The sequence below is a fragment of the Perissodus microlepis genome, chromosome 12 (genome assembly GCF_051167445.1).
Source record: "Perissodus microlepis isolate ML-2025 ecotype Zambia chromosome 12, ASM5116744v1, whole genome shotgun sequence".
Classification (NCBI taxonomy): Eukaryota; Metazoa; Chordata; class Actinopteri; order Cichliformes; family Cichlidae; genus Perissodus; species Perissodus microlepis.
In genome coordinates, this window is record NC_140472.1 from 16,781,089 (window position 1) to 16,800,467 (window position 19,379).

The 19,379-nt window shown below is 39.0% G+C and overlaps 1 protein-coding gene across 3 annotated transcripts in view; it reads left to right on the top strand.

Annotated features, from left to right (window-relative positions):
- Positions 1-19,127, top strand: part of edil3a (EGF like and discoidin domains 3a) — a 125,232-nt gene extending 106,105 nt beyond the window's left edge. For all 3 annotated transcript variants that reach the window (XM_084947239.1, XM_084947240.1, XM_084947237.1), the window contains 2 exons: positions 1,647-1,802; positions 16,184-19,127. In XM_084947239.1, coding sequence (XP_084803365.1) covers positions 1,647-1,802; positions 16,184-16,333 — 306 coding nt within the window. In that variant the 3' untranslated portion in view covers positions 16,334-19,127. The remainder of the gene's footprint in view (positions 1-1,646; positions 1,803-16,183) is intronic.
- Positions 19,128-19,379: the final 252 nt, after the last annotated feature.

Genomic DNA, 19,379 nt, shown 5'->3' on the forward strand with positions numbered 1-19,379 from the left:
ATTTGCATCTTGCTTACCTGATAGTTTTCTGTGCATTTACAGTCCACTCCCTTGTTGGTTGTGTCAGCCTTTGTGTGTAATCCTAAGCTGCATTCGTCTATTTTGACACTAGTGGTTTTTTATTGTGTTCCTTGCAAATTTAGCTTTCGGTTTACTTGTTTTCTCTGAACTTTGTTGAACAACCTTCCGGAATTTTTATATTCCTTTGGCTTGTCATTAAGGCTTAGGTTTTGCAAACTACCTGTCAGCCTCCGGTGTCCTGCATTTTTGTGTGTGTTTGCATGTGTGTGTGTGTGAGAGAGAGAGAGGGTTTTTTTTTTTTCCTAACTCGTCACAACAGATAATGCAGTCAACTGGAAAGTGTTTTGTGATGTGCCAAGCTGCACTGCAGGGTTCTGCAACGTGTCAAAACCAGGATACGGAGTGAAACTAAACCATACCTCATGCGCTAGTTTGTTTGCTTATTTGTTTAATCTATGAGGGGGCCATTGTTTTTTTTTTTGTTTATCAGAACAGTGTGACACAGTATAAGTTGGCCTGTGACCAGGCCAATTAGTGTGATTCATGGTTGTCTTGTCTTGGTGTACAGCATATTCAGCAAAAGAAACAACTCTGCATTCTTACATTTCTCTCATGCGCTCGCTGCGCCTCTAAATTTTGCAACTATCTATGGCACAGCAAAATGTCAAGTTGAACCCGGTATTTCATCCTCTGTTCATAGCAAATTGGTGCCACGTTGATGTATGTGCTAAGTAGAACAGCTTTACTGTTAAATTTGAGCTATTTTGTGTAAAGGGGGATCAGCCTAAAGCAGCTTCTTTGATATCACCTACGCAGTGTTGTTATTATGTTAGTTTGCTGTTTATCTAATATAAAATGTCCTCATTTAACTTTGGAAGATGGAAAAATAAAATTTTCTTTTTATAAAAAAAAAAATGTGTGAATTGCATGTTAAATAACAAGAACAATAAACCTTTTTCTGCTGTTCGACAGAGTTTTCAGGTTTTCATTGTGTTAAAGGGGTCTCACATTACACACCCACTGATTCCTGAGAGAAAACAAACTATTTATTTATTTATTTAACATAATTATCATGGTGGTAAAATCTCACCCCAAAAAGCTTGATTATCATCTCCTTGGTTCAAAGTGTAGCCTGTATCCTGAGATTCTTCTTAACTTCATTTTTTGTTTCAGCCCAACAGTGTTATGTACTTTTCAATATAATAAAGCATAAGTGAACATTAAAAAGCCTATAAATGTAACAGTTTGTGTATTTACTGCCTGGAACCCTTGCGCAGTAAATTGTTTGCAACAAATGAGAACCTATTAAAAATTAACCCAAATGGAGCAGTGTGGGTCTCAGAAGCTGCTGCAGCATGCAATTTCTGTTTTGCTGAGGCGAGATTGTGGACTTAGCCTTGTTGTTCAATATTCTGTGAATAATTGAAACTGACTTGACTGGCGCCCGGTGTCTTTATTCAGTAAATCCTCAGATAAAATCGAAAGGAAAAATGCTGACTTAATCCTGAAAACTTAGCATATCTGACACTTTGCTACCTGAGTTTGTTGAGCAATCGAATTTATCATTCTGGTTTTGTCTCTCCTTCTCTCTGCTCCCATCCCTCCTTGGGCTTTGCTCCTCTCAGGTGGACTTGCTTGTGCCAACCAAGGTGACAGGTATCATCACCCAGGGAGCGAAAGACTTCGGCCATGTCCAGTTTGTTGGCTCATATAAAGTCGCTTTCAGTAATGATGGAGAGCAGTGGAATGTATATCAAGATGAGAAGCAGGGCAAGGACAAGGTAAGTTGCTTTTACACTACATATTGATTTGATTGGTTTTTATTTTATTTTATTTGAACGAAGGGTCACACTCAGCCAAATAAACCTGAAGCAGACAAAAACATAGCAAATATCAAAAAGATGTGTAAATGTGTTATAAGGTGTTAAATTGTGAAAATGTTCATCTTGGAAGCTGTCTGTTTCTCCTTTCCATTTTCTCCTGGCATCTTCTTATCAGCGTCTCAAACTGAGCTGTCCTGGTCTGTCCTATTGCCTTTCTCTGGTTTGAGATCAGATAAGACCACCCTGTCAACCTGGCCAGGCTGGTGCTATGCTGAAAATCTTGTTTACGGTCCTTCAGCAGAGTACAAATGTCCATTCCAATCGCCCACAACAACAGAGACAGTGCAGAGCTGCAGCGGGCTCTTTGTTGATATCAGGGAACCTGCAGACACAGGCTAACAGCTAAAGCTGGAGCGTCTTGTCTTTCAGATACTGATTGCAAGAGAATCTGTGTTTACTTTTCAATCTTGCTGTGCTATTGAAAGATAAGGCCTACCTCTTCATTCTGATTCATCCAATGCTGATGGGTCGAATTCAAGAAGCCAAATACGCTTAGCATGAAACAGCTTTGGGATAATATACTGTATACTTTGTTTATTCTCCAGTCTAACTTAAATCCATTTAGGCTTTGTAGATAATTTCAAAATATTTAACATTTTAAAATAGTTACAATAGTTAAAATAGTTTTCAACTGGAGATGACATTTTTATTAATAAATAATTGACTCTTAACTATTAATGAAACAAAGTCCAGCTATTAAAATTTGTGAATTTGGTTTTGTCAGAACAGCCCTACCTTAGTTGTTATTTTTATGCATATTTATCACACATTTCACATCATCAAACAAATTTTGATATTAGACAAAGATAACTGGAGTAAATGCAAAATGCAGATTTTAAATGATGCTTTCATTTATAAAGGAGAAACCAATCTGCCTCTATGCAAGCAAGTAATTGTCCCTCTTTGATAAATCATGAATTAACTGTGATTAACCATGTTTTTGCTTAGCTAAGTTCCATGTCATTAACAACACCCAGGCCTGAAAAAGAAACATATCATGTCATGATCTAAAGAAACAGCTGAGAAATAAATTCACTGACATCTATCAGTCTGGAAATGGTTACAAAGCAATTTCGGAGACTTTGGGACTCCAGCGAACCACAGTGAGAGTCATTATCCAAAAATGGAGAAAAATTAAAGCAGTGGTGAACCTTCCGAGGAGTGGCCGGCCTACCAAAATTACTCCAAGAGCGCATCGATGACTCATCCAGGAGGTCACAAAAGAACCCAGAACAACATCTAAAGAACTGCAAGCTTCACTTGTCTCAGTTAAGGTCAACGTTCATGATTCAACAGTGAGAAAAAGACTGGGCAAAAATGGCATCCATGGGAGAGTTTAAAGAGAAAACCACTGCTGACTTAAAATAACGCAAATGCTCATCTCACATTTACCAAAAACATGTGGGAAATGATTCTGTGGACTGATGAGACAAAAGCTAAACTTTTTGGAAGCTTTGAGTCTTTTTGCATCTGGTGTAAAACTAACGCAGCATTTTATAAAAAGAACGTCATAGTCTGATGGTCTGGGGCTGCTTTGTCGCTTCAGGAAATGGAAGACTTGTCGCGATTGATAGAGCCATGAATTCTGCCCTCTACCAGAAAATCCTGGAAGAAATTAGGTATCAGTTCATTCCCTGCATAACTTGGGTTATGCAGCAGGATAGTGATCCAAAGCACACCAGCAAGTCCATCTCTGAATGGCTAAACCCCTCCACCACTGCCACCACAAAATTAGGTTTAGCAGTGATCTAATCAAAGTTCAGACTTTAATCCAATTGAGATGTTTCTGTATGACGTTAAACAGGCCATTCATGCAGGAAAGCCCTCCAGTGTGGTTGAATTAAAACAATTCTGCAAAGAAGAGTGGGCCATAATTCCTCCATAGTGATGGGAAAGACTCATTGCCAGTTATCACAAATGCTTGATTGTAGCTCTTGCTTCCAAGGGTTGACACAGCCAGTTGTTAGGTTCAGGGGCCAATAGCTTTTTTTTACAACGGGCTAGGTAAGTTTAAATATTTTTTTTTCCTGTAAATTAATTAACTAATCATTTAAACTGCATTTTGTATTTAAACACATTGTCTTTGTCTAGTATCAAAATTAGTTTGACGATGCAAAACATCATCACTCATCATCATCACATCTGTTTGAATCATTCTGTTTTAGCTCATTTATTGGCCACCTCCCAAAAAGTCCATCCTCCTCTGATTGGTCAGTGGGCATGAAGAAAGTCAGACACATAGACAGTATAAAAGATGGAGCTAGTTTCCAGATCTGAACAAATGAAGCTAATGCATAACTGCCCTTAAACCTGCATTTTTTGTAACGGCCACCAGGAGGCGAGAGCTGTCCTATAGAAGGCCCTCTGCAGGACCTGTTGACATTTTGCTAATGGGTTTATAGTCAGAGTAGCTCATTTCAGGTTATACTGTATAAATATAAAGCATTAAGTCTATTTATTACATTTTGGTGTCAAAAAGGAAGATTTGTCGAGATGTGCTCACTGGATACTGAAATTATGCTTTAGCAAGTCAGTTTGAAAATACCAAGCTTGAAACAGCTTATCTTTTGTGCTGTCTTTGGTCAGGCAGCTTTGGTGAAGTGCTTCACCACCTTAACTCAGGTTAGTTTCTGCTAACAGAAAACAAGTCGTTTTAAGTGTAAATCACGGCACATTATGTAAATGATTGTTTTGTCAGCACAGAGCAGAGGTTGAAAAATATGCCAAGCGGCAGGTTTACAGTAGTCTTAATGTGTTACGTTGTATGTCTCTATTTTATGCTCTGTTTACTGTCTGACAACAGAAACAGAAAATTGGGAATATTTTCAATGGAAATTCATCTCTATTAGAGTGGCTAGTACATAGCTTTGTGCCATTCTACCATTAAACACATGGTGATTGCCTTATTATTGCTGCAACATTGCCATCAGAAGTAAAACAGCTCAGAAGCTGTGAGAGCATGAAGACTCTTGTGTTCACCGTTGCAACCAGCAGCAGAACATTTGGTGTGCTTTGTTCATAGCTGAGATATTTTCGAGTAAGAATTAGCAGAAGTTACTCTAGCGAGGAATTGATAGTGGACTGCATGGCATCTGGCTGCATGTGGATTTAGTTGAAGCACTTGTTTGAGAGTGTACCAAAGGAACTAGGTAAGCCATTATGCCATTGTGTTACTTAATGATGAAGACAAGTACCGTGTTTCCTGGGAGAGAACAGCATGGAATTCTTTACATGAATAACAAAGGTATAACAGACAAATAAAACCTCACAAGGCATAATTTGAGCACTTTAATATCTGAAGGCAGACTGGAATTTTTGGATTCAGAATCTGTATTCCAGTATATACATCTATAAGTGATTTTTTAAACCAATAGTACAATAAGACGACACTGAGCTTAACATCCTTTAGTTACTAGTTTTCTGTCATGCTTTGTGTCATAGCCCAGCTGCGGGTCATACTCTGTAGTTTGTGCACAGATATTTTCAGGCTTTCTTGGATAAACTGTTTCTAAGCAGTTTGAAGAGGTTACCGGTGCCTGTAGCAGGCATTAAGTTGAGGTAGTGTCCTGTCTTTTTTCTTTTTCTTTTTTGTCAACATATTTTTGAAACACCTTTAGAATTTTATTTTGAATTTGGCACTACTGCTCACTTGGAGCATCAGCAGGTCAAAGGTCCCCTCTGTGTAACATTCAATAAAAAAAAATTTGTGTAACTGTGGCCACTGAGTTGAAGATGTTTGTGAAGCATTGAAGAATTATAACTTCCTGCTTCTTTTCAGCAAGATCCATATTTGAAACATTAGCATCTATCAACACGTTGTCTTTCCAAATCAAAATAATTGGCCAAACCATGAGAAGATGAAGAATTTAACTTGTTTTTCCTCTCTGTAACTACACACTATTACAGTACATACACAGCAAAACATAACCTCAAATGAGGAATCACTCCCATCACTGAGCAAAATGGAAACACTGATTTAAACTGCAGTGTGACCCACTGATGGAGGCATGCAACCACGAGGGGAGTTACGGTCTTAGAAAAGAGCTTCCATTTTTGTTTGTCTCTGATACACGATAGATCAAAAGCAGCGCTTTGTTGACACCAACAGCTGCTCTCAGTTTATCCCCTTATCTTTGCTGGGGATCCAGTGAAGTAGCAGATCCCTGGAAATAATTTTCCATTTCTACAGGTCATATTCTTTGCTTGAGGAGTTTATAACACCCGTGGTGATCTTTGGCTAAGGGCCAGGCATGCTCACCATGATTTATACTCAGACAATTTCAATACCTTGGAATGAATGTTTTCTAAGCGTCATCTGAGTTAGAACATGAAAGAAGGAAAAATACTGGTTGTATCTCAAGAGAATGATAGATTTATTTTTAAGTCTAGTATTTCAATACCTTGGAATGAATGTTTTCTAAGCGTCATCTGAGTTAGAACATGAAAGAAGGAAAAATACTGGTTGTATCTCAAGAGAATGATAGATTTATTTTTAAGTCTAGTTTCAGCTCCACATTTTTTTGTTCTCTCCTGTGTTGTTATTGCTGTATAATTCAGAGAAGAGCTAAGACTATACAGTCACTCTGAGCATGTGTGCTCTGTATTAGAGGGCGGGCGTGTTTTGCAAGACTTCAGCAAATGTCAATCAGTTTGTCCCTTGCTGGAGCCAAGTGGCTGTTCAGATGTATGATTCTTCAAGGTGTTTTCCCCCTTCAGTCAGCCGAAGCAGCCATTAATGCTAGAGGACACATTTGGCTGTTAGACTCCCGAGGCTCCTCCTGCCACACCACAATGCTTGACTTGGCAGGGATATACTGTGAAAGTTTGTGTGTGTGTGTATGTCCGTGTGTGTGTTTGCCTATTTCCAACACAGTGGTAGAGGCTTGTAAGTATTCTTCTCAGCTCCCCCCTCCAGCTCCTGTGTGGCAGCGGCTGCAGGCAGTTAGATCTAGATTGAGAGAGGAGACTCTGTCAGAATACAGATGTTGTCAAAGCAGGGCCCAGCGGTGCACGCACAACAGTATCCCTCTACAAAATCTATAGAGTGCCCTGTTTGCCTTTTCTCTGCACACCAATCCCACATACTGCTGTACTGCAATTGTAACTGAGACAAGTAAGAGCAAAGTCCATTGTTTAAACATAATTACACTGAGACACATCCCATAATCCTACATATCGGCTAAGCTGGATTCCCTTTCCGCACCTGGGTCACTATGTTACCTTGTCCTGCACCACCGCTCTTGCATTGGTGTCAGTATTGAAACAGTCCGTCGATGGGTTCAATCAAGCACAAAAGTAATTGATTTATGTTTAATAGTGTTTTACTCAGGTGACCTGGGTTAATTAGTCATCAGAGCCTTCAATTCCATTCAGGTCAGAGGGTAACTGAATACTAGATGGGTTTGAATACCGACATCCTAAAATGAACCCATGGTAGTAGTATTTAGTAGCTGCGGTCCACTGTGCACCTCAGGATTACAAAAACACATAACTAGGTAACGGATTGCTGACCCCCTCAAAGACTGGTCTCGGTGTGCGTTTCAGTTTGATGCAGCGTGACTGCCTCTTTCTCAGCTCGCATGATGCTTTTGACCTTTCACTGAAGACGTATGTGAGTTTTCCTGGTATTACCGCAGGTAGCTCTGGGCAACAAGGGGTTAGAGAGCAAAGAGATCTGAGCGACCTGATTCCTTGACCTGTGCAGCAAGTTTAAATAATGTAGTATGGGCTGAGTTGCAGCTCTAGAGTCGCATAGGGCCTCACCTCATAATGCTCCTGACTGTCAGGAAAATCAATAGTTAGGAGCAATTGTGGCTGCTGTGTCACTCTGAATACACACATAGTGACATGTGCTCTTTGTCATTATGCCTTCACTGCTGCATAATGTCTTTGTTTAGTGTGAAGGTAGATGCAACTAGCTTCAGCATATTTGACTAAGTTTACTATTCCAAGAAAAGTAATAGATGCAAAAACACCACCTGATTCAGTGTCTTCTTTTCTTCAGAATTATCAACACAGCTTTGTGAATTTGGCAGCAGTTCAAATAAACTTACAGTTTAGAATAAAACACTGCCACATTGTTAAGTGTTTCAGTTATCCGTGGCACAATTATTAACACTTGGCTTCACCTGTCAGTTGCCAACTCCTTTATTGTCACTGTCACTTCTGCAAGTCACGCATGGCAGGTTGGGCTTGTTTATACTCAGCTACGCATAGTTTGTTTTCTTCTTCTTCCCTTAGAAAACAAATAAAAACTGTCATTAGTCTTCTGCTTAATAGATTCTAATTCCACTTACAGTAATAACAGGTTCTGCCACTGTTCTAACTCAAGTACAAAGCATATCGATCAATCTGTCCATCCAGCCAGCCATCCAAATATCAATTTTCTTAACCATTTATTAAATTCAGGGTCATTGCACGCCTGCAGTCCATCTTAGCTGTCACTGGACAAAAGCAAGAACAAAGGCAGTAATAATAAGTAATTACAGATTGTATATTTAGTAATCTTTTATTAACAACAAAGCTCCAAAGATGCTTGAAACTGGCTTAATTTGTTTTGCTGTGGAATCATATCCATCTATCCATCCATTTTCTTCTGTTTATCCGGGTCAGGTCGTAGAAGCAGGAGCCCAAGCAGAAAAGTCCAGACCTCCCTCTGGCTGGCCAACTCCTCCAGCTTGGCCCAGGGAACACCAAGGTGTCCCCAGGCCAACAGAGAGATATAATATAATATATATATATATATGTAATCTCTCCAGCGTGTCCTGGGTCTGCTCCAGGGCATGTCCAGAACACCTTACCTTACCTCACCTCATCTCACCTCACCTCACCCAGGAGGCGCCCAGGGGGCCCTAACCACTTCAACTGGCCCTTTTCAATGTGGAGGAGTAGAAGCTCTGCTCCGAACTCCTCACCTTATCTCTAAGGGAGAGACCAGCCACCGTTCGGAAAAAGTTCTTTTCTGCCATTAGCATCTGCGATGTCGTTCTTTCGGTCAGTACCCAAAGCTCGTGACCATAGGCGAGGGTAGGGATGTAGATTGACCAGTAAATCAAGAGCTTCGCTTTTACGATCAGCTTTCTCCTCACCACGACGGACCAGTACAGCGTGTGCATCACTGTAGTCGCAGGATTGTCGTTTGATCTCCTGCTCCCTTCTCCCCTCACTCTAGAATATGATCCCGAGGTACTTAAACTCCATTTGGGACAGGAACTCATCTATGAACTGGAGTGGGCACTAAACCCTTTTCCACCTGAGAACCATGGCCTCAGACTTGGAGGTGCTGATTCTCATTCTCAAAGCTTCACACTCGGCTGCAAATGAGGTGGAGAGGCCACCGCCTGATGAAGCCAACAAAAGCACATCATCTGCAAAGGCAGAGATTCTTAGACCACCTAAGTGGAAGTCTTCTGCCACTTGGCTATGCCTAGAAAGTCTGTCCATAAAAATATGAACAGAATGGGTAACAAAGAGTCCAACATACTGTCGGCTGTGCGGACCAAGCGCTTGCAACAGTTGTATAAGGATCAAATATCTAGTCGGTACCTCTCAGCCTCACGCACTAGCTCAGGCTGTTTCCCCACCAGAGAGGTGAGGTTCAGTGCCCCAGTCGCTAGTCTCGGGACCCGGGGAGTTGTCCTCCAGGGTGTCCACCCCTGGGCGCTGCCCAGCACACACTGCACCGGACCCCTATAGCGCCTTCTGTGGGTGGTGGACCTACAGGAGGGTGGGCCTGTCTCCCTTTCTCGGGCTGTGCCCAGCCAGGCCCACCCTCCTGTAGGTCCACCACCCACAGAAGGCGCTATAGGGGTCCGGTGCAGTGAACTAAGGTCTGGCCACCAAGAGCTCACCTCCGGGCACCCTCCCCGGGTGGTTTTGTACATTTTTATGCAAAATTTTCTATGTTAGACAAACTGATCAGCATAGAAAAAAAATCATAAAACCTGTTAAATAACTGGAATTTGGAAATCTGAATCTTTATGTGTGTTTACAGTATGCAAACCTAATGACAACATGCTGTTTGTACATCAGGGCTTGCAAAATCGCTAGCCCGACGTCCCGGGGCTAGCGATTTTTCCAGTCGGGCTACCAAAATCTATCTCTGCCCTGCCCGTCCGGCTATCGTAGGAAGGAAAAATATATGTCAATGCTTTTGCATTCTTTCGGAAATGTAGTTGGGTAATTATGTCATTGGCATCGGTGAGCCACTGTCAATATGTGACATATTGAAATCGCGTTTGAATTTGCGCTTGTTTTTTGCTTTCACTTTGCAATCGCGCGAACTGTGTATAGAGAGCGACAGTACTGATTGGTGAGTGACGATAATTTGCGCACCAATTCCTCTGACATCGTCTTATCAATCGTTAGCTTACTATGCAAACATGACAAGTGAAATCTCCCGCAGCAAGCTTGAACATGTGAGAGGTTGATCGTGCAGAGAATCGCTGAGCGTTATGTGAGTGCGTGTGTAAAAGCAGCAGGATATATATTTTAGTTCTGCTGAGCCAAATAAGACGGGTCAGGGTGAAGAAGTGACAGCCAAAGAAAAGCTTACCACAAAACGGAAAAGTTATGACAAATCAGACTATAAGGCAAAAAGAAAGTGCAGCTTTATGGTTTCATGGACAAAATAATTTCTGTGGCTGCAATATGACAAGCTATATAACCAGGGCTGCACATAAGTGGTCCGCAGGTGCGCATTCACTGTCAAAATAAAAAACGCGCACAAGATAAGAAGTTGCAACGCGTGTTTGCGTACATAGGATTTTCTGGAGGAGGACAGACATTTGTTTAGAACTCTTAAAGATGTCGAAGAAGCAAGCTCCTTTAAGCAATTACTTTGGTGTTCCTCCACCTCCAAAGAAATGTCAGAAGGAGTCCGAACCACAAAAGAAGCGCGTGTTCTCGGAAAAATGATTGCAGGAGGTGAGCTGGCTTCAAACAAATGATGAACGCACAGAGATGTGGTGCAGAATGTGCCGTGAAAATCCCACTCTAGCGGACAAAAACAGTGCCTTTTATATGGACGCAAACGCGTGTTGCAACTTCTTATCTGGTGCGCATCTTTTATTTTGACAGCGAATGCGCACATGCGGACCACTTATGTGCACCCGTGTAAATAACATAATGTTCTGCCGGGTGTGTTGTTGGTTTTCCCTCAATTTCTGAGTCGACAAGCGCCTTTGTTACTGGGACCAGTCATTTTAGGCCCACATTAGAACCCATGAGAAATGCAAGAAATGCATTATTGCTCAGTCTGCAATATCTTTCCCAGAACAAACACCAATTGCAAATAACATACTAAAATTAAACCTGAAAATTAGTTTAAAACAGCGTACTATGTTGCAAAGAGTGAACTACCACTGGCAAAATTTAGCAGTCTTTGCAAACTTCAAAAAGCAAATGGCCTAGATCTTGGTTCCACTTGCCTCTTACCCGTGACTTCAGTGGAAATTTCAAATTCAGGATCTGACACAGACTGATTCAAGTCCTACACAGTTCTTACAAGTTCATAGAAATTTCTGTTCAATTAGAACCAAGTATTTGAGTTGATGATTGTAATTTTTATACAATGTTGTAATTTGTGTTTCAACAATTTTTTGATTAATGTTTTGTTTCCTTTACAATATTATACTTTAATGTATAATATTGTAAAGGAAACAAAATAGGAAACAAAACATCAATCAAAAAATTGCTCTTTTTTATTCGGGCTACTTAAATTTATTTTGGGCTACCAAAAAAAAGTCCCTCCCCGAAGGGCTACCAGGGATTTTGAAATTTTGCGAGCCCTGTACATTTTTCAGAGACTTCCTTTTCTTGCTCTTGAGAAATAATCCAGCTTTCCTTCAGTTTGCAGTCTTTTACATCAGTTTTAGATGTGTTTAACTATGCCAAATGATTCAAAATTGCATCTTTATGTCTTTCCTGTCTCTGAATGACTTTAAACACTGGAGGGTGTTTGCCATTATCCTGCTGATGTGGAGGAAATCTTCATCACCTTCCCATCCCCCATCTTTTTTTTGTCTTCCTCCACACATTATTTGTCCTTTTATTGTGATTCTTCACATACCCTGTTCCAAAGAGTAGATTTATATACATTGTGTGTGACCTGGCATGTCCCTGGACAGTCTGGCAGACATCTCTGTCATATTTCGATCAACTGCTGGCTTTATGGCCTCCCTCTTCTGCCTTTTATAACGTGCTACCTAAAGTCACAGTGAGACTCCTGCATGTGACACATTTCTCAGGTTGAAATAATGTTGTCAAATACTAAAAAACTTGAAAGAAATGCCCACAGAATGGTTTAGAAATGTTATTCTTGAAGAATCAGCACTGTTGATCAATTAATACTCGTTTTATGCATTTATTCTGTGAAACACATTTGTTGTACTACAGTATGAACAATAATTGCCAAATACCACAGAAAATGTAACATTAAACCTCCTGAAATAAATGGGACACTTCTATGCAAGAGCACGTACCAAATTACGCCAGTCAAGTTCATTCCTAAGTAATAAGGTTGGTCCGTCTGATGTCTTGATGCTTGTGTTGACTATGGACTGTACAGTCACTAACAAAGACCAGAATGTGAAGTATTTCTTCATAAATGTATCTGGTACCAAAATACAACCCTAAGCTGTTGCGTACTCTCTTTTCTACAGTATATTTTTGTTTCTCCTAACTGAAAGGCAACGACCGAGAGGCAAGATGGGAATAGAGTTCAGGAAAAGTTCATTCCAAATGCTCTATAAAATTCACATATGTTTAATCTTGTTTAGTCTTCTTGTTGAAAACCAGAGGAATCATAAAAAATGTGTTATTGTACAACTCTTGGATCATTATCATCCTGAAAAAGCAAAATAAGTGATTAAATTCGGATGCAGATGGAAAATGACTTATGTGATTGACTCATTAGACAGAAACTGTGTAAATCTGTTACACATTGAAGCACGGAACAATATACAAAAGGAAACCTAAAATATAATGCTTTTATTTTTTGTAAGCACTCAAAAACAACAGAACAAAGAGAGGGAAAAGACTGACAGAGAGCAGGATTCCATGTGATGTTGTTTGCACCAGATACAAACCTTGTCTGACTACAGTCTAAGCTCTGTGCTACAATATAGATGAGAAAGAGAGGGGAAGAGAATGGGTTTCACTGAAGGAGGAAAATGATAAAAAAGAATGTAGAATGAAAAGGTGACCCAAAAATAAGGAAAGTAATGAAAGAGTACACCTGTCACCTTCAGCTTATGTTCCCAGTAAGAGTAACTCACACAGGAGCCAGAACATGAAAACCATAGGGGCAGACATGCTAAATAAAGAATTAGTCAGAGACGAGTTAATCGAAACGCACCTGGTTGGAAGAGAAATAAGAGGTTTGATTGTCACGCCATTGTGCATTGATTGCAAACCATAATGTCTTATATGTCCATCTGTAAATGGATACCAAGTGAGTCATGAGAGTATCTGATATTTTTAAGCCATGATTTATACAATAGCTTTCTTTGTAATTTGAGCAGTATAGTATCTTTCATGCAATATTGCATGAATATCGTTCATGCAATATTGTATTGCATGAACTTTGAATGCAAAGCTCCTCTAGCAGCAGCCGAGAAATAAACTGAGGTGATGAAAATAAGAATAGCATACCTCGTTAAACATTGTTAGTGCAGATGCTATATAATTATGTATAATTAATAGTAGCCTAAACCTTTTGTTGCATTTTCTTTGACAGTAACTACTTCTAAAAAATGCTTTAGATGGATAAAATGAGTATTTATTGAAATGTAAGAAAAGAACAATAAATAAATTTCAGCTTTTCAACTTTTCACATTTAGTTCTGTAGGATGTCCTCTTTTTCTTGCATTTGTTTGTCACGATTATCAAATTTTTGAGTTGTGCTATTTGGAAAAAAAAGATTCACAGTTTTTACATTGTACAGTTACCATTGCAATTTTTTTTTCTGACAATACCTACCTCATTTTCTTTATTTCATTTTCACTCTCACGTATTTCCTGCCCATTTGATCAGATCCCCCTGCCCTCGTTAGTATCAACCGTATCCAGTAACCCTCTTCTCCTGTGTTCCTTTTCCCCTGTGGCAGCTAAACTCAGTGTTTTTGTGTCTCACATTCCAGCTGTTTCTCCTCACATTCTCCTTGTAGTCATTAGATTGTACTGTTGTGTTATTGATACTGCTGTTGTGTAGCACTTTTTTGGGGTGGGATACAGCCAGATTTATTTGGACTGTGTAGCAAACTTTGTTGCAAGTAAAGACCTTCTTATTCAAGCTGTCTGAGAGTGAGTCATGCATTTGAGTCGCATCTGTTGGGATCCTCGTTACGGTTCCCAGTTGACTTGACAATCTTAGACTTTATACATAATGGTTTCGAAGCGACAGTTCCCCCATGTCTAATATGACAATGATTCGCATTCGTTCTCTGTGTTGAATGCGTAATTTATATTGTGTACTTTGATTGCACAGTTATTTTCTCATGTTGCCACTATACCGGTGAACAAGAAAGCACTTTGCTTCGTGTTTTTCTATGCATAATTTGTCCTATTCAAAGTGATACTGGCTTGCCTAAAACAATCGGCTTTTCATCCTTGTCATATAAGATTATTTTACCCGATTGACTGGAAAACAATTCTGCGCTTATGTTTGATGAGGACATTTGGATGTGCAGAGGACATTTATACAAAGCCGAAGCTGGTGCTTAATACTTAAATCTTCAAATCTCCTCTCTGGCCTGGTGTTTTAGAAAACACTGTACAGTCTGTGAATATTTGGTTGAATCACACAGTCTGAACTGTTTTTTTCCAAAATTCTTAATGCCACTATGAATATTTGAAAGGGGATTGGATGAGTATTTACTCAAAAGATGTGAAGCCCCATTTCTAGCACCTGCTTGGATTTAGCCCACTGATTTTTTCATTCCACACAACACCGAATCCCATTTCATCCCAATTACGCAGGCATAATCATATCTGTTTAATTGAAATGATCATATTCTTCAATGAAGCACTCCCTGTAGATACATTTCTCCTTAATATACTTCATTGTACAGTCTATTAAACACACACCAAAGCTTGTAATAATTAACAACAGAGCATGCATACCAGTGTGACGATTATAGTTGTTTGTAATAGCTGGTCAGTGACTGACCTGTTTATTTATGGTTCACCTTAAAGTTCTTAATTTTCATTGAATCTCTATGAAATTATATTTTCCCAAAACTAGGGTGATATGGTCTGCAAAAAAAATCATCTCTCAACAAAAAAATGTGAATTAGACAAAAAGAGACATGCAGATTTATTGATGTATCAACAACAGTAACCAAAACTTTGCGTTTCTGTCAATGTTAACAAAATCCCCAGCACCACTGGCTGCAGAAACTATGTTCTTTTTGGAATTTTAGATTCAATGAAATGTGTATTTTTTTAAAGACCACTTTAAAAAAATTACAAGAAGAAATGAGGGGTAGTTTGAGACTTTTGCACACTGTCGTATGAATGATGGTGACTATATGAGGAGTAGGCGTGTTCATTAATATCTATCAGAATGCATGTTATTCTCTAGCACAACATGTAATGACTTTTATGGAGCCAATATTGAAGAAAACTGCAGGGCTTTTTTTTAATAACATTATGCCAAAGCCAAAGTGAAGAATTACAGACTGTGTGGCAAAACTGAAGGAAAACAACACCAACAAGCCTGAGGTGCGGGTTACTTAACAAAATTCAGCAAGGAGGAGAAACAGCAGCTGATGTTTTTGACTAATTATGAAGGTGGCACGTCCAGCTGTGCCACTCTAACAATGCGCAGTCTTCCCCAGGGGGGAAACTGTTGATGTGTTCGCATAGTGCATAAAAGAAAATTACCACGAATAGGACAGAGTTGTGGGAATGTTCTCTTTCTGGTCATGTTTAGATTGAAATTCTTATTGGCTGCACTTCATTCATTACCAGTTCAAGCATGAGGTCTTCAAGGTAACAGTCTGTAGAAATCAAATGAGAAATGCACCAAGAACATTTTGCAACCGCCTACCAAAAATACTTTTGGTTGTATGTGTGCGTGATTTCTCTCTTTGTCTTCACACATGACGCACATTGAAGCATGTGGGTAGAATATTGGACATGAATATTGCATTTCAATTCTTTCCATGGGGATTTGTTTTTGCGGAAACAATCGAGTCAAATAACCAACCAAACCACAGAAAGACTTCACTGTTCTAAGAACTAACCATTAACAGCCATTCATGTTGTCATTTTTTCCAGGTATTCCAAGGGAACTTTGACAACGACACACACAGAAAGAACGTGATAGACCCGCCTATCTACGCTCGGTTCATTCGGATCCTTCCCTGGTCGTGGTACGGCAGGATCACTTTGCGTGTAGAAATACTCGGATGCACAGAGGAAGAGTAAACCCTTTCCTTCATCTTTCTGCCCATCGCCCCTTGTCCCTTGGCATACTGGAGTGTCTCACAAAGTACTTCAGAAACTGTGCAACCTGTAAAAAGAAATTGATTTCCAATGGATTTTTCAAGAGTATGCGTTGGTTGTGATGGGTTGCTGTTTGTTCTTTTGTACAATGATTTAAAACCTGCCCCTGCCCCTGTTTGTCCTTTTGTTTTTCCTATTTAAAGCGTGATCTTTGTCTTTTTATTCCTCTCAAGATTTGCCATCCTGTTTGGAATGAACTTCTATAATATATATATGGGAGGGGTGGGTTTGGGGGTGGTGTCAGAAAGGGAGTCTCCCTGTGGTTTTAACTTGTTGCCATAGAAGCTATTGTACAGTGTCACTTTTTAACAAATGTGTGAAATCTGTCTGTTGTGCTTCATTGGACATGATTAACCAGCTTCATGCCATAACTAAACTGTCTAAATGATCATGTAGATGACATGTTATCTCATCATCAAATGTGTTTTTACTTTGAATACAGCACCTCCTCAAGCCATGCCTTTTCCCTAATGGACACTGGCATTACAGCATCAATCAAAACACTGCTAAAGCTCTTGTATTATATGTAAAAGACTAAGAAATTGCATGGTGCGTGAACTATAAATATATATTATGAGAAATCATTTAAAACCTCCAGCCCTGAAAGCAAATGGATTTGATTTAGAGACCTATTTTTATGTGCATTTTTAAATAGTTCTGAAACATTACAACACACTGCAAAAGCTTAATAAAGATGACTGATATGTGACACAAAAAGCAAGCGCTGCAGTTTAAAGTGGTTCTGCAGCACTGACACTGAGGCTTATAAGGTTGTATGTAGTTGAAATGTTAGCTCACATTTTCTTTAACATTCGATTATTGCTAGATGTAAGATTATTTGCTATTATTGTTTGTTTGCCATTTTGCATTTATTTTATTTTGTTTGGTTTTTCAATCTCAGCTGTTAGATTCACAACATGTTTTTAATGTCCTCGTGTTGTCTTGGAGATCTAAGTCAAATCAATTAAAAAAGCTCAGGATAGATGTTATCCATATTAACCCACAGCGCATATTTTTGGCCTCCTAGCTGAAGATTTCTGTGTTATTATTTAAAGAAAATACCACATGAGTGAAAGCAATTATTGAAATCATCCATATATGCATAACTCAAATGCTGAAAGCAGTTTCTTAATATCCTTACTTTCTTTGACTTGATAAGTGAAAACCTTTAATTAATTTCCTCATTTTCAAAAGACAGGAAAATTGCTCATATTACTATCGTCATCTCAGACCTACAATGACCAGAGTGACAGAACAGAGCTGTAAATTAATTATGGAAATGGAATAATAAGCTTTTATTAAAATACTGGATTAAAGTATAGGAATAAAATATTAAAATGCTTATACGTGTTTCCACTGTTGCTCTCTGCATGTTCAAATGGTTGCAGGTTGCTAAACATATTTAAAGACTTGCAGTTTTTACTGTATGGCTTCTCTTGTTGGCTACATCTGCAGTAAATGAACAATGTTTAGCCAGTTAAATAAATGGAAGCAAACAAACCCTGAGGTATTGTAGTAGTGTCAGAGCTTGTGGGCCTGTATCGGACCTGGATTGCTCAAGGGTTTTCCACTCTTGGCTAGTTTTTCCAAAGCTCTCTAGTGCAACAATAAAATCCAAAAGGAGCCACTTCCGCTTTTATACTTCATGTTTCACTTCAGCCTTGTCAGCTTTCAGGCCCATAACAAACCCTTCATTTTATATTTTCAGAATCTAGTTCTGAAAAAGAAAGTGAGAAATTTACAGGAATTCTGTACTGAAATAACTGCATCAGCCTTTAACAGATATTTTGATGGCATGAATGAATAAAAATAAAAATCCTCTAACATTATTTTTTAACTTAATTCTGCAATGTGAAATGATGAAAAGTACAGAAAGACATCATGAATGCTTCTAGACAAAAGGTAAAAAGTCTGAAATTAAAAAAACATAACCTAACAATAAAGTTACCTAACAACCGGCAGTAGTGTAGGTTTGGTAAATGGCAGTGTGATATGATACAGTATGCTATAATGGACCGGATGTGTGTTAAGATGTTATTTAAGTGTTACGTATTTGTGTAAGTAACATCGAAAGACTGCTGTAGATTACCTATGTGTTTCTTTTTCTTTGTCCTTGGAGTGAACTGGTGACTCCATTGACACTTCATAGGTTCATGATCACAGGACACACATAAGTATACGAGTATCTCTTGTATATTTTACATATTCGCTGTGATTCTTTATCGACAAGTATCAAGTATTTCCAAGATCTGCTCCAGTTTGTCTTTGTGGTTAATTTGTCGTGAGCATTTATGACAAAGCAGGTGTGCTGCAAAGCTTTGTGGAATTTTGCATGATAATTTGAAGCGTACAGTACAACAAGGATGTCCACAGGCACATTGTGTTCTTGCATATCATAAAGATCTAATAGCCTTTACTTTGTATTCACCATCAGTTGTCTTGTGCATTGTAAAACTGAAGCATCTCACGGGTCCAAACGGGGAAAAAAATAGAAACTCATCATGTCTTTGTATTTCAGTGTCAACTGTTCACATATTATTTCTTACTTCCTCAATCTCACTGTCACCCACTATCTAGAAAATGTACCCATCATAATAATAGTTAGGTTCAAGCCTGCAGAGGAGAATCTAAAACTCTGTACAGTGAAAAAAAAGACATTGCTTCAAAACAAAAAGTTCTTTCAGTTTGACAAATAAAAACATATCTGTGAAAATGATACGTTTGCTTTGTGTTTTTTGAAATCTTTGATGCCATTGATATTACTTTAGTAGGAAACATAATAGCTTCAAAAAAAGAGTTCCCCACCTTTCTAAAGGCTGGGAACGCAGCATCCACACAGTGGAGCACACAAGTATTTCAGAGAGAGAAAGTTATCTTTGCTTTTTATGTTTTCTTTTTCTTTTTAGCATCATAAGTCTTTTGCTGTTTCACTGTTGTTACAAAATTAGTTCAATTTCAAACTTCTTTC